The sequence below is a fragment of the Oncorhynchus gorbuscha genome, linkage group LG14 (genome assembly GCF_021184085.1).
Source record: "Oncorhynchus gorbuscha isolate QuinsamMale2020 ecotype Even-year linkage group LG14, OgorEven_v1.0, whole genome shotgun sequence".
Classification (NCBI taxonomy): Eukaryota; Metazoa; Chordata; class Actinopteri; order Salmoniformes; family Salmonidae; genus Oncorhynchus; species Oncorhynchus gorbuscha.
Genome location: NC_060186.1, coordinates 30591175 through 30605507, shown reverse-complemented (window position 1 = coordinate 30605507; position 14333 = coordinate 30591175). Strand labels below are relative to the sequence as shown.

The 14333-nt window shown below is 46.8% G+C and overlaps 1 protein-coding gene across 1 annotated transcript; it reads left to right on the top strand.

The window, feature by feature from the left end:
* The first annotated feature begins 8528 nt into the window (after nucleotides 1-8528).
* On the top strand, nucleotides 8529-12638 carry LOC123995740 (beta-crystallin A1-like). Its single transcript, XM_046299412.1, has 5 exons — nucleotides 8529-8619; nucleotides 9399-9594; nucleotides 9893-10034; nucleotides 10446-10588; nucleotides 12030-12638. The coding sequence occupies exons 2-5, from the start codon at nucleotides 9419-9421 to the stop codon at nucleotides 12175-12177; spliced, it is 609 nt and encodes a 202-aa protein (XP_046155368.1). The 5' UTR covers nucleotides 8529-8619; nucleotides 9399-9418; the 3' UTR covers nucleotides 12178-12638.
* The last annotated feature ends 1695 nt before the right edge of the window (nucleotides 12639-14333 follow it).

The following is a 14333-nucleotide window of genomic DNA, read 5'->3' as shown; positions in this document are numbered from 1 at the left end:
TGGATCGATGGGAGAGGAGTGGCCTCCCCACCTCATCTCTAGTAACCCCTTCTCCAGCACCTCCTGTTTCTGCGACCACATCTGGCTTTGGGGCTCTTCGGCTGACACTCCCACGGGAGTTTGACGGATCGGCGGCTGGGTGCCAGGGTTTCCTCCTTCAGCTGGAACTATACCTGGCTACCGTGCGTCCTGCTCCCTCTGGAGAGGAGAGCGTGTGCGCCCTCGTCTCCTGCTTGACTGGGCGAGCCCTCGAGTGGGCCAACGCAATGTGGAATGGTCCGGACTCGGCTAAGGATAATTACCCAGAGTTCACCCGCCGATTCCGAGCTGTTTTTGACCATCCACCCGAGGGTCGGGCGGCGGGTGAACGGCTGTTTCACCTGCGTCAGGAGACGAGGAGCGTACAGGATTTTGCCCTAGAGTTTAGGACTTTGGCAGCAGGAGCAGGATGGAACGACAGGGCCTTGATTGATCATTTTAGATGTAGTCCCAGGGAGGACGTCCGCAGGGAGCTGGCATGTCGGGACACCACATTCACACTGGATGGACTTATCGATCTGGCTATCCGTCTCGACAACCTGCTGGCTGCTTGTGGGCGTTCGGATCAGGTCCTGTCGTTTCCAATCCCCAGCCCCCCTGTTCCTATCCCTATGGAATTAGGAGGTACGGCTTCGAGGGGGACCGGAAGAGGAGTGTCCTCCTGCACCAGTTGTGGTCGACAAGGGCACACATCCGACCGGTGCTGGAGGAACTCGTCTAGGAGTCGGGAGGACAGGCGGAACACTGCTCGATCACCCCAGGTGAGTAAGCACCAAACTCATTCAGAGCTTCCTGTCGGTCATGTGTTTGTATTGATTTCTTTCCCTGGGTTTTCCCCCTCTCTACAGCATAAGGAGCTAGACGATTCAGGCGCAGCTGGGAATTTTATGGATCGTGGGCTTGCGTTAAGGCTAGGGATTCCCCTGGTGTCGTTAGATCGACCTTTCCCCGTGCACTCCTTAGATAGCCGACCATTAGGGTCAGGAGTAATTAGGGAGGCTACGGTGCCGCTGGACATGGTAACGCAGAGTGATCATAAGGAGCAGATTAGCCTGTTCCTTATAGATTCACCTGCGTTTCCAGTGGTGTTGGGGGTCCCTGGTTAGCTCAACACAACCCGGTGATTTTCTGGCGACAGGGGCCTCTTAAGGGGTAGTCAGAGGAGTGTTCAGGTAGGTGTATAGGAGTTGCCGTTGGTGCGACTACGGTGGAGAGTCCAGACCAAGTTTCCACCGTGTGCATTCCCTCTGAATATGCCGATTTGGCTATCGCCTTCAGTAAAGGGAAGGCGACCCAATTACCACCTCATCGTCGAGAGGACTGCGCGATAAACCTTCTGGAAAACGCTGCACTTCCTAGGAGTCACGTGTATCCATTGTCCCAGGAGGAGACAGTTGCGATGGAAACATATGTTTCCGAATCGCTGGGACAGGGGTACATTCAGCCCTCCATATCACCCGTCTCCTCAAGCTTCTTTTTTGTGAAGAAGTAGGATGGAGGTCTGCGTCCGTGTATTGATTATAGAGGTCTAAATTCCATTACAGTGGGGTTTAGTTACCCACTACCTCTCATCGCTACGGCAATGGAATCATTTCACGGGGCGCGATTCTTCACAAAACTGGACCGTATAATCTGGTACGTATCTGGGGAGGAGATGAGCGGAAAACCACATTTAGTACTACTTCTGGTCATTATGAGTACTGCGTCATGCCATACGGGTTGAAGAATGCTCTAGCTGTTTTCCAATCCTTCGTAGATGAGATTCTCCGAGACCTGCTCAGGCAGGGAGTAGTAGTGTACATTGATGACATCTTGATCTATTCTGCCACACGCGCGGAGCATGTGTCTCTGGTGCGTAAGGTACTTGGGCGACTACTGGAGCATGACCTGTATTGCAAGGCGGAGAAATGTGAGTTTTTCAAACAGTCCGTTTCCTTCCTGGGGTATCGTATTTCCACCTCCGGGGTGGTGACGGAAGATGATCGCGTTACAGCCGTGCGTAATTGGCCGACTCCGACCACGGTGAAAGAAGTGCAGCGGTTTTTAGGGTTTGCCAATTACTACCGGAGGTTTATCCGGGGTTTTGGTCAGGTGGCTGCTCCCATCACCTCACTGCTGAAGGGAGGACCGGTGCGCTTGCGCTGGTCAGCAGAGGCGGGCAGAGCTTTCAGTCGTCTGAAGGAGCTGTTCACCAATGCGCCCGTATTGGCGCATCCGGACCCCTCTTTAGCGTTAATAGTGGAGGCGGATGCATCCTAGGCTGGGGTTGGAGCCGTGCTGTCCCAACGCTCGGGCGTGCCATCCAAACTCCGCCCGTGTGCTTTCTTTTCGAGCAAGCTCAGCCCAGCGGAGCGAAACTATGATGTGGGGGACCGGGAGTTGTTAGCTGTAGTCAAGGCTCTGAAGGTGTGGAGACATTGGCTTGAGAGGTCTAAATACCCTTTTCTCATCTGGACTGACCATCGTAATCTCGAGTACATCCGGGCAGCTCAGAGACTAAATCCACGTCAGGCTAGATGGGCCATGTTTTTTACTAGGTTCCAGTTTACCCTCACATATCGGCCAGGCTCCCAAAACACCAAAGCTGACGCATTGTCTTGCCTCTATGATACCGAGGAACGGTCAGTAGAGCCCACTCCCATCATTCCACCGTCATGTCTCGTGGCACCGGTCGTATGGGAGGTTGATGCTGAGATAGAGAGGGCCTCATGGTCAGAGCCGGCTCCTCCTAACTGTCCAGTAGGGACCAAGTACGTGCCAAGGGTGGTCCGGGACAAGCTGATTAGGTGGGTTCATACTCTTCCCTCCTCGGGTCATCCTGGTATCAAGAGGACAGTGCAGAGTCTGAGAGGGAGATACTGGTGGCCCACACTGGCTAAAGACGTGAGATTTTATGTCTCCTCCTGCTCAGTGTGTGCTCAGAGCAAGGCTCCTCGGCACCTACCTAGAGGGAAATTACAACCCCTCCCCGTTCCACAACGGCCGTGGACACATTTATCGGTGGATTTACTTACCGACCTTCCCCCGTCCCAGGGAAGTACTACGATCCTGGTCGTTGTGGATCGGTTTTCTAAGTCCTGTCGTCTTATTCCGTTGCCCAGTCTTCCTACGGCCCTGCAGACTGCTGAGGCTTTGTTTACCCATGTCTTCCGGCACTATGGGGTGCCTGAGGACATCGTCTCTGATCGTTGTCCCCAATTCACGTCCAGAGTGTGGAGGGCGTTTATGGAGAGACTGGGGGTCTCGGTTAGCTTAACATCAGGTTTTCACCCCGAGAGTAATGGGCAGGTGGAGCGTGTTAACCAGGATGTGGGCAGGTTTCTGCGGTCCTATTGTCGGGACTGGCCTGGTGAGTGGGCAAGGTATGTTCCATGGGACGAACTAGCCCAGAACTCCTTACGCCACTCCTCTACTAACTTGTCTCCTTTTGAGTGTGTGTTAGGTTACCAGCCGGTCCTGGCTCCACGGCATCAGAGTCAGACCGAGGCTCCTGTGGTGGAGGAATGGGTACAGTGCTCCAAGGACACCTGGAAAGCCGTTCAGGACTCATTACGGTTAGCGGGAGAACGGCAGAAGAGGAGCGCTGACCAGCACCGCAGTGAGACCCCAGTGTTTGCATCGGAGGACAGGGTCTGGCTCTCGACCCGAAACCTGCACCTCCGCCTGCCCTGTCGGAAGATGGGGCCGCAGTGTGTGGGGCCGTTCAAAGTCCTGAGGAGAATAAACGAGGTGTGTTATAGGTTACAACTTCCTAGGTATTACCGTATTAACCCCTCGTTTCATGTGTCTCTCCTCAGGCCGGTGGTGGCTGGTCCCCTGCAAGAGGGTGAGGTGTCTGAGGTCCCTCCGCCCCCTCTGGACATCGATGGGCCCCCGGCGTATACAGTTCGAGGCATTCTGGATTCTAGACGCCGGGTGGGGGGCCTACAGTATCTCGTGGATTGGGAGGGGTACGGCCCGGAGGAGAGATGCTGGGTTCCGGTGAGGGACATTTTGGACCCTTCTCTCCTGATAGAATTCCACCGCCTCCACCCGGATCGCCCAGCACCTCGTCCTCCGGGTCGTTCTTCTCGGGGACGGTGGCGGCGCGCTGCGGGAGCCACGCGTCAGGGGGGGGTACTGTCACGACTTCCGCCGAGGTTGGCTCTCCTGCCCGTTCAGGCAGTGCTCGGCGAGCGTCGTCACCGTCCTACTAGCCACTACCGATCCCTTTTCGTGTATCTGTTGGTTTTGTCTGATTGTTTTCAGCTGTGTGTTGTTTAGTTAATTAGCGTCTGTATATAATGTAGGTTGTCCCGCCCTTGTTTTGTGCGGGATTATTTATTTTGTCATTCGTTTCGTCTGTCTGTGTTTTTGTGTTTATTATTCTCCGGTTAGTCTGTTATCCTGTTTTGGATAGTTTCACCCTGTTTGTATTTGGGTTGACCATGTTTATTTTGTTCACCGGAGAATAAACTTATTATCGCTATTTGCTCTCTTCGCCTGATTCCACCCACCTTGATTAGACGTGACAACATCCTAGGAGCAGACACCTTCCACACAAAACAACACACACACTCATTTATATACACATAAAAGGAGCAGAAGCCCTCCATACAAAACAACACACACACACACACATATTGATTTATACACATACTAGGAGCAGAGGCCCTCCACACAAAACAACACGCACACACATTGATTTTTACACATACTAGGAACAGAGGCACCACACACAAAACAACACACACACACATTGATTCATACACATACTGGGAGCAGAGGCCCTCCACACAAAACAACACACACACACACACACACATTGATTTACACACATACTGGGAGCAGAGACCCTCCACGCAAAACAACACAAACACACACACACACACATTGATTCATACACATACTAGGAGCAGAGGCCCTCCACACAAAACAACACACACACACACACATTGATTTACACACATACTGGGAGCAGAGACCCTCCACGCAAAACAACACAAACGCACACATTGATTTATACACATACTAGGAGCAGAGGCCCCCCACACAAAAATATCACACACACACAGATGTATACACATATTAGAGGCAGAGGCCCTCCACACAAAACAACACACACACACACACACATTGATTTATACACATACTAGGAGCAGAGGCCCTCCACACAAAACAACACACATACAGACACACATTGATTTATTCACATAATAGGAGCAGAGGCCCTCCAAACACACACACACACACACACACACACACACACACACACACACACACACACACACACACACACACACACACACACACACACACACACACACACACACACACACACACACACACACACACACACACACACACACAAACACACACACACACACACACACACACACACACACACACACACACACACACACATTGATTTATACACATTCTAGGAGCATAGGCCCTCCACACAAAACAACACACACACATTGATTTATACACATACTAGGAGAAGAGGCCCCCCACACAAAAACATCCAAAACATATGCATACTCTCACATTCACTAAAACACACACACACACACACACACACACACACACACACACACACACACACACACACACACACACACACACACACACACACACACACACACACACACACACACACACACACACACACACACGGAGAGAGAGAGGCCTGGGCAATGTGCTGACGTCAGTAAGCTCTTCCCTACATGTTCATTATTTGCTGAGGAGTGAAGTGAATGGGATGCCGTAGCATTGTACAGCCCTACCAGCCTCTCTCAACGCTGTTTTTTTTCTGTCTCTGCCTGTTTGCTTTAGCAGCACAATGAAACACATAGAGAGTTAGAATAGGCTTTAGCATGCTACCATAGCACTGCCCTTTCTGCTCTCCCATTGCACCAGACAGAGCATGCCTGCCCTGCCTACGTATGGACGGGCAATACTGTAACGTACATGGAAATAATGGCAACGCCACAATTCATGTTCATTTAGATTCCTTGTAAAAAAAAAAAAAAAAAAAAGAAAAAGGAGCTGAAATGAAAAAATTGCTCTGCCTCAGGCTTACTAGAAACTATTTCATGACAGTCCGTCATCGCTTATAGCACATCAGTGAATTTACTTAGAAGGACAGACAAGTGTACATACACAAGCATGTAAACAAGAACAAAACACATCTAGGAGGAATCTTGCCATACTGAACAACTAGTGCTTTTTGAGGTCGATTCGGTGGGTTGAGTGCTGTAACAACACTGAATTAAACAATTAATACTATCACTTATCAACCAGAAGTTATTCACTTTTCACATTTCCTTACCTTAATAAAATATTTGTATTATTTGATGACTTTATAATTTACTTTCAAGTCATCATCTCATCTCTAAAGAGCTGCTGCCTACAACTGAAATGGTGAAGGCCTATCATTAGGTACATACTTAACTGTACTGTACACTATTTTACAACACAAACCAAAGAACAAGGCTTATGTAAACAGTAAGCAACATAATTGACAACGCTCTTCCGAATGTCATCAAAAGTATGTAACATTGCTGCAGAGGAGGACAGCTCTGTCTTTTACATCTCTTTCTCCTTTTTATACGACCCCCACAGCTGACATTTTATTTAATCATAGTCCATTCACATGGTCCGTTCATGCTGCCAATCAGCAATAACCAGCCAATACCACAACAGTGCCAATCTTTGCCAATGCATAGATCTGACTCTGGCATCAGTGTGACGCAACAGACACCGGGATTTGTCGGACCAGGCAATGTTTTTCAACTCCTCAATTGTCCAGTGTTGGTGATGGCGTGCCCACTGGAGCCACTTCTTGTTGTTTTTAGCTGATAGGAGTGGGACCCGGTGTGGTCATCTGCTGCAATAGCCCATCCTTGACAAGGACAAACAAGTTGTGTGTTCCGAGATGCCTTTCTGCCAACCACTGTTGTACTGCTCGGTTATTTGCCCATTTGTGGCCCACGTCTTAGCTTGCACAATTATTTCCTCTCTCATCAGCGATCTGTTATCGCACAGAGGACTGGATGTTTTTTGTTTGTCACACCATTCTCTGTAAACCTTAGACAATGTCATGCGTGAAAAGCCCAGGAAGCCAGGCGTTTCTGAGATACTGGCCCCTGCACACCTGGCACATGAGTTCATACCACGCTCAAATTCACTTAGATCACTCGTTTTGCCCATTCCAACGTTCAATCGAACAGTAACTGAATGCCTCGATGCCTGTCTGCCTGCTTTATATAGCAAGCTAAGGCCACGTGACAGTCTGTAGGAGCTAATCATTTTCATGAACTGGGTGGTGTACCTAATAAACTAGACTAGCCACTTGAGTGCATATAAGACAATATATGATGGGTATGATGCAAAAATACTTGTTTAATATTGTAATTGTGTTGGTAACCGGTTTATAATATCAATAAGGTATCAATATAACTAAGGACTTTATCCAGGCATGACGTAAATCAAAGCCATGTGCCTAAGTACAGCTCTTAGCCATGGCTAATATATAACACCCCCTTTGGGTCTTATTACTTCATTATATCCTATACAGTAGGTGTGTTTGTTTCACCGTATGTACGGTGTCTATATTGGTGTCTGTGTGTCTCTGTATGTCTGTGCTCCTGTGTGAACACTAGGTGTCTCTCTGTGAGCAAATGTGTGTGTGTGTGTGTGCGTATGTGTATGTCCATACAAAATTAACCCATGCTACGTGTACACGGGCCAATGTAAAGACGTGCATTCATTATTTGTCTGTCTGTCTGTCTGTCTGTCTGTCTGTCTGTCTGTCTGTCTGTCTGTCTGTCTGTCTGTCTGTCTGTCTGTCTGTCTGTCTGTCTGTCTGTCTGTCTGTCTGTCTGTCTGTCTGTCTGTCTGTCTGTCTGTCTGTCTGTGTGTGTGTGTGTGTGTGTGTGTGTGTGTGTGTGTGTGTGTGTGTGTGTGTGTGTGTGTGTGTGTGTGTGTGTGTGTGTGTGTGTGTGTGTGTGTGTGTGTGTGTGTGTGTGTGTGCGTATGTGTATGTCCATACAAAATTAACCCATGCTACGTGTACACGGGCCAATGTAAAGACGTGCATTCATTATTTGTCTGTCTGTCTGTCTGTCTGTCTGTCTGTCTGTCTGTCTGTCTGTCTGTCTGTCTGTCTGTCTGTCTGTCTGTCTGTCTGTCTGTCTGTCTGTCTGTCTGTCTGTCTGTCTGTCTGTCTGTCTGTCTGTCTGTCTGTCTGTCTGTCTGTCTGTCTGTCTGTCTGTCTGTCTGTCTGTCTGTCTGTCTGTCTGTCTGTCTGTCTGTCTGTCTGTCTGTCTGTCTGTCTGTCTGTCTGTGTGTGTGTGTGTGTGTGTGTGTGTGTGTGTGTGTGTGTGTGTGTGTGTGTGTGTGTGTGTGTGTGTGTGTGTGTGTTTTGTGTGTCAGGAAGGCTCAGGCCCAGTAACAATGGATCCCAAAGCAAAGTGCTGACAGTGAAGTAGGTGTGGCCGACCCCCTAGCCCCGAAGGTGTGTATATATACCCACACACACACCTCCCTGGCAGAGAGCTTAGTGGAACCCTGCGAAACACACAGCTTACGTTTTAGGTAGGTCTGCTGGCAGATAGCTTCATGTTTATCTAATAGATTTAATTTACTCCTATGTTTGGATAGATCTGATCTGATGGGCCTTGGCACATAGCTTTATGTTTATCAAATAGTGATGAACCACAAAGTTATTTGATTGGAGATTCTCCATTGAGCGTGTTTTTTTAAAGGCGTAAGGCTTGATCTGGGTCCCGGAAACCGGCCCATAGATTTCTATCTGTCTGTGTGATAGAGCTTCGCAGGGCTTTTAGAACAGGGGACTATGGAACCAGTGGTGACTGGGAGTTGTTAGACTGTTAGTAGCAGGATACGTTTTTGTTTTATCTTGTTTGGAGGATTAGAATACTATTATTTGAAAGGCTTCAGTTTAGGTGGAATGGTATAGAACAATCTGAGAACCATTGAGGCTATGATGACCGGGAGCTTCAGTGCAGTGGTATGACTGGTCATCATGCATAGATCACTCTGTTTGTTTAAAAGAGCTTACCAGGGCTTTGGTAGAGTAGCAGATTAACAGGGAGAGCCTGGTGTATAGAGCTGGTCAGGCGTCCTGCACACGTCTGTCTGAGGCTTTGCCTAAAGGATCATTGAACTGTGTTATTCTGTAGCTACTGGTCAGGGGACCAAAGGCTATGGGCCATTCACTGGGAGCTTCAAGGCAGGGTGGGATTTCTTGGTGTAGGCATAAAAAATGTTTTGGTCAAGAATTAACTTAATTATTTATATGTTCAGTTAATATCTCCCTCTGTATCCCTCTCTCCTATCTCTCTCCATTTCAGCACTGAGACAGAAGGACATAATGGCTCTGACCAACCCAATGAACCCTGTGAACCCCATGCCCATGGGCCCATGGAAGATCACAGTGTACGACCAGGAGTACTTCCAGGGAAAGCGTATGGAGTTCACTGCCTGCTGCCAGAACATAATGGAGTGTGGCATGGAGAACATCCGCTCCCTGAAGGTCGAGTGTGGAGCGTAAGTAGTCCCAAAACTTTTCCCAAAACATGGAAGACTTAGGGGAGGTTTTCCAGTAGGCTAACATGAGGCAATGTCAGCCATTATTGCACTGGGCACTGACTAATCTTTCTCTCGCTCCTTAGTCATCTCTTCTGTAATTTATCTCTTTCTTTCTCTCTCCCTACCTTCCTTTCTTTCTCCCTACATCCCCCTCTCTGTCATTACATCTCTCTCCATCACTATTTCCCTCTTTCCATTTCCCCTTTCTCTCCCTCCAACATTCCTTCCCTGTGTCCCTCCTTTTGCCTCCCTCTAGCTGGGTTGGGTATGAGCACTCCAGTTTCTGTGGCCAGCAGTTTGTCCTGGAGAAGGGAGACTACCCCCGTTTTGAGGCCTACAGCGGCAGCAACTCCTACCGCATTGAGAGGATGATCTCGTTCAGACCCATCTGCTCCGCTGTGAGCCCTTAAATGCATCCAATATGGCACCCTATTCCCTGTATACTGCACTACTTTTGACCAGGGCCCTTAGGGCTCTGGGTCAAAAGTAGTAGCCTATATAGGGAACCTTACAGCATACAATGCTATCCCATCCCACATTATCATGGATCATCACATTATTATCGTTATCAACATTATCTACAATGCATCAAATCACACTACATTACCTTTACTATAACAACTCAAGACAACATAACATTCTATGACATTATCATGCAAAGGTTACCAGATTACTTACATTGCATAATATTGTATAACCTTATGATACATTCAATTATCGATAACAATACATGAAATACTATAATAATGTAAACTGCTGCTTAATATGTCTCTCTCTTCATCCCTTCTCTCTCTCTCTCTCTCTCTCAGAGCCACAAGGAGTCCCGTATGACCATCTATGAAAAGGAGAACATGATTGGTCGCCAGTTTGAGATGTGTGATGACTACCCCTCCCTGCAGGCCATGGGCTGGTTCAACAATGAGGTTGGATCCATGCACATCCAGAGTGGAGCGTAAGTACTAATGCCATGACAGGGACACTGCCACTTCACGCTAAATATACTACCACTGCTATTTCTGCTATTACTACAAGTGCACAATTGCAGCTGTACCATCTACTCACTCAGCTTTAACTACAACTGAAATACTACTACTACTCTACTACTACTTGTAATACTACTACTAGTACACTACTGACACAGACCAATCTCTACTGCTAATAATGACTGTTACTTCTACTACTACTACTACTACTACTACTACTACTACTGCTACTAGTACACTACTCACTACTGACACAGTCCAATCTCTACTGCTAATAATGACTGTTACTTCTACTACTACTACTACTACTACTACTACTACTACTACTACTACAGACCAATCTCTACTGCTAATAATGACTGTTACTTCTACTACTACCACTACTATTAGTAGTACACTACTGACACAGACCAATCTCTACTACCAGTAATGACTGTTACTTCTACTACACTACAACAACTACAACACTACTACTACAACACTACAACAACTACTACAGCACTATTACTAATACTACTACACTACTACTACTACTACTACTACACTAATACTACTACTACTTCTACACTAATACTACTAAAACACCACAAGCTCTTTTTTTACTACTACACTACTACTACTACTACTTCAACTACATCACTATTACTACAGACTACACTACTATTACTATTACTACACTAATACCAATAGTATGGCTACTACTATTGCACTACTACTAGTACTGCTACTACTACTACTACTACTACCGACTACACTCCTATTACTACTACTACACTTATACCATTACTACCACGACTACTACTGCACTACTACTACACCAATACCAATACTACCACTACTACTACTACTATTACTACTACTACACTAATACCACTACTGCACTACTACTACTACTACTACTACTACTACTACTACCACCACTTCTGCACTACTACTAATACAACAATAATACCAATACCACTACTACTAATACAACACTAATACCAATACTACCACTACTACTACTACTACCACCACCACTTCTGCACTACTACTAATACAACACTAATACCAATACCACTACTACTAATATTAATACAACACTAATACCAATACTACCACTACTACTACACTAATACCGATATTACTACCACTACTACTACTACTACTACTACTACTACTAATACAACACTAATACCAATACCACTACTACTTCTACTGCACTACTACAGCTGGCCAACCTTTATCATTTCAAACCTGAAGCTGCCATTCCAATAATACACTACAATGTAATAATTTTCATACGTTTATTGCCTGCAATACTCTGTCCTATTGCCTAAGTTGATTATCATCCTAATTCCCATGGCACACTCTGACTTACCTCACAGTAACAGTGTAATCTGATAGACCTGTTCTCTTCTCTCCCTCTAGCTTTGTGTGCTACCAGTTCCCCGGCTACCGTGGCCACCAGTACATCATGGAGTGTGACTGCCACGGAGGAGAGTACAAGTGTTACCGTGAGTTTGGCTCCCACGCCCAGACCCCTCAGATCCAGTCTATCAGGAGGATTCAGCACTGAGCAGGAAACACCTTCTTCATCCCTCCTCCTCTTCTTCTACTTCCTACTCCTCCTCCCTCTCTTCTCTCCCCTCTCCTACTACTCTGCCTCCTCTCCCTCGCCCATCCCGGTTCCGCTGGTCCAGCTAGTCCAGGCAGGATTGCGGGCCGGGCCTCAGGTGCTTACCGGCGACGTCAAATGTTCACGGTGCTTATTTTTTTAAACCATCATGAAAAACAAAGGAAGAACGAATTGAAAGACAGGGAATGACAGAGATGAGAGAAAGAGTAATGAATCCTCAACACCTCCCAGAGGCTGGACGCCAAACTTTTTGCTCCTCTTCATCCACGACATCATTATCATCAGCTTCTTCTTCATCATCATCATCATCACCACTATTGCCTGTCACTGTAGTTGTGATGGTAAACATTGTATGAGACTGATGAATAAAGAGAACAAGCAAAAGAAAGAGAGAATAACAAGACAATGACTGGCTTGTAGTTGTGTAACTGTGTTTGTTTGTCCCGCACTTCCCACCCACACACACAGCGATATGGGGGAAAGAGGGTGGATACAGATGAGGCTTGACATGGGAATATAGTACCCTGATAAACAGAGTTTATAGACCATACGGCCAAAGCACTTATTAATTCACCTGCTTTAGGGTAACTGAGGGGGGGGGGGTAACTGCGCAGGTGCAAGTGAGAAAGGACTCCCTTGCCGGGTAGGAAACCCTGTTCTCTTGGGTTGGGGAACCATTGCATCGAGGACACCGTGTGGAGTGGCGGAGAGCCAAACTCTGCTGTTTCGGTATAGCATGCAGTTATAGCTGAGAGTATCACTGTTTGGACAGTGCCCGAAGAAATGTGTGTGCATTTACGTACGGACAGAGTATTGAGCACTTACTATAGGGCTGAAGAGTACCGCTATATGTAACATAGCTTGGCTTATGCTGAAGATGTGTGAGTGCAGGTTTCGGTCAGTAGAAGCTGCTGAGGGGAGGGTTGGTCATAATAATGGCTGGAGTGGCATCATGTATTTGATACCATTCCACTAATTCAGCTCCAGCCATTATCAATTTGGGTGCCACCAACCTCCTGTGGATTGGGCAGGTTACTTTCTAAATGTAATCCGTTACAGTTATTATTTACCTGTCCAAAATTGTAATCAGTAACATTACATTTGAATGACCCAAACTCAGTAATGTCATCTAATTACTTTCAGATTACTTTCCCCTTAAGCGGCATTAGAAGACAAAAATGAATATTACCAATTGAATGACATCTATTTCAATATAAATCAGAGTTTATATGGCCATAAATGGATGTTGCATTTTACTTCAAGGGTTATGTAGGCTTCTAACCCTTTGCTTTCTACTTCAATACAGATAATACAATGATTGGGCTAAATATTTACATTAAAAACAAATGTCTTTCAGATTTACAGTCATTCCAAATAATTAAATACCCCTTGGTATTCATGATTTGGTGTCAAAAACCCTCTCTCTATCATGACACTAGGCGAGACCACAATGCAGACACAGGAGGCAGATGGTTGGAGTTTAAAATGTTGAAAAAATCCAAAGGGAATAAATAATCAAGAAAATGGTTGTGGACAGGCAAAAGGTCCTAACCAGATCAGAGTCCCGGAGATACAGAGTGGCAGGCAGGTTCAAGGTCAGAGCAGGCAGAATGGTCAGGCAGGCGGGTACAGAGTCCAGAACAGGCAAGGATCGAAACCGGGAGGACTAAAAAAACATTTTTTTACAAAAATTAAAAAGGAGAAAAGGCAAAGCAGGAAAACGGGAAAACCTCTTGTAGGCTTGGACATACAAGACAAACTGGCACAGAGAGACAGGGAAACACAGGGATAAATACACTGGGGAAAACAAGCAACACCTGGAGGGGGTGGAGACAATAACGAGGACAGGTGAAACAAATCAGGGTTTAGCCCTCTCTCTGACCCTGGGAGAGACACAGACTTTGAGGCCTTTTACTGCTGAGATAGGCTACCATACCCCGCTTCAACCTGACTCCATTGTCCAGATTAGCCACTTTTCGGCGACTTCTCACAAGGAACCCCAATCTCATTCAGCAATACCTCTTCCGTCTCTTTGTCCTGGAAGTGACTGGGATGAGGACCCTCTCGTCCGACTCATTAAAGAGAAATTCATCATC

What these genes read in the sequence shown, in the direction of transcription:
- LOC123995740 (XM_046299412.1), top strand. Translation starts at nt 9,419, where the DNA reads ATGGCTCTGACCAACCCAATGAACCCTGTGAACCCCATGCCCATGGGC. An exon ending in CTGAAGGTCGAGTGTGGAGC is followed by an intron (nt 9,595 to 9,892) that starts GTAAGTAGTCCC and finishes GCCTCCCTCTAG; the next exon opens with CTGGGTTGGGTATGAGCACT. An exon ending in ATGCACATCCAGAGTGGAGC is followed by an intron (nt 10,589 to 12,029) that starts GTAAGTACTAAT and finishes CTCTCCCTCTAG; the next exon opens with CTTTGTGTGCTACCAGTTCC.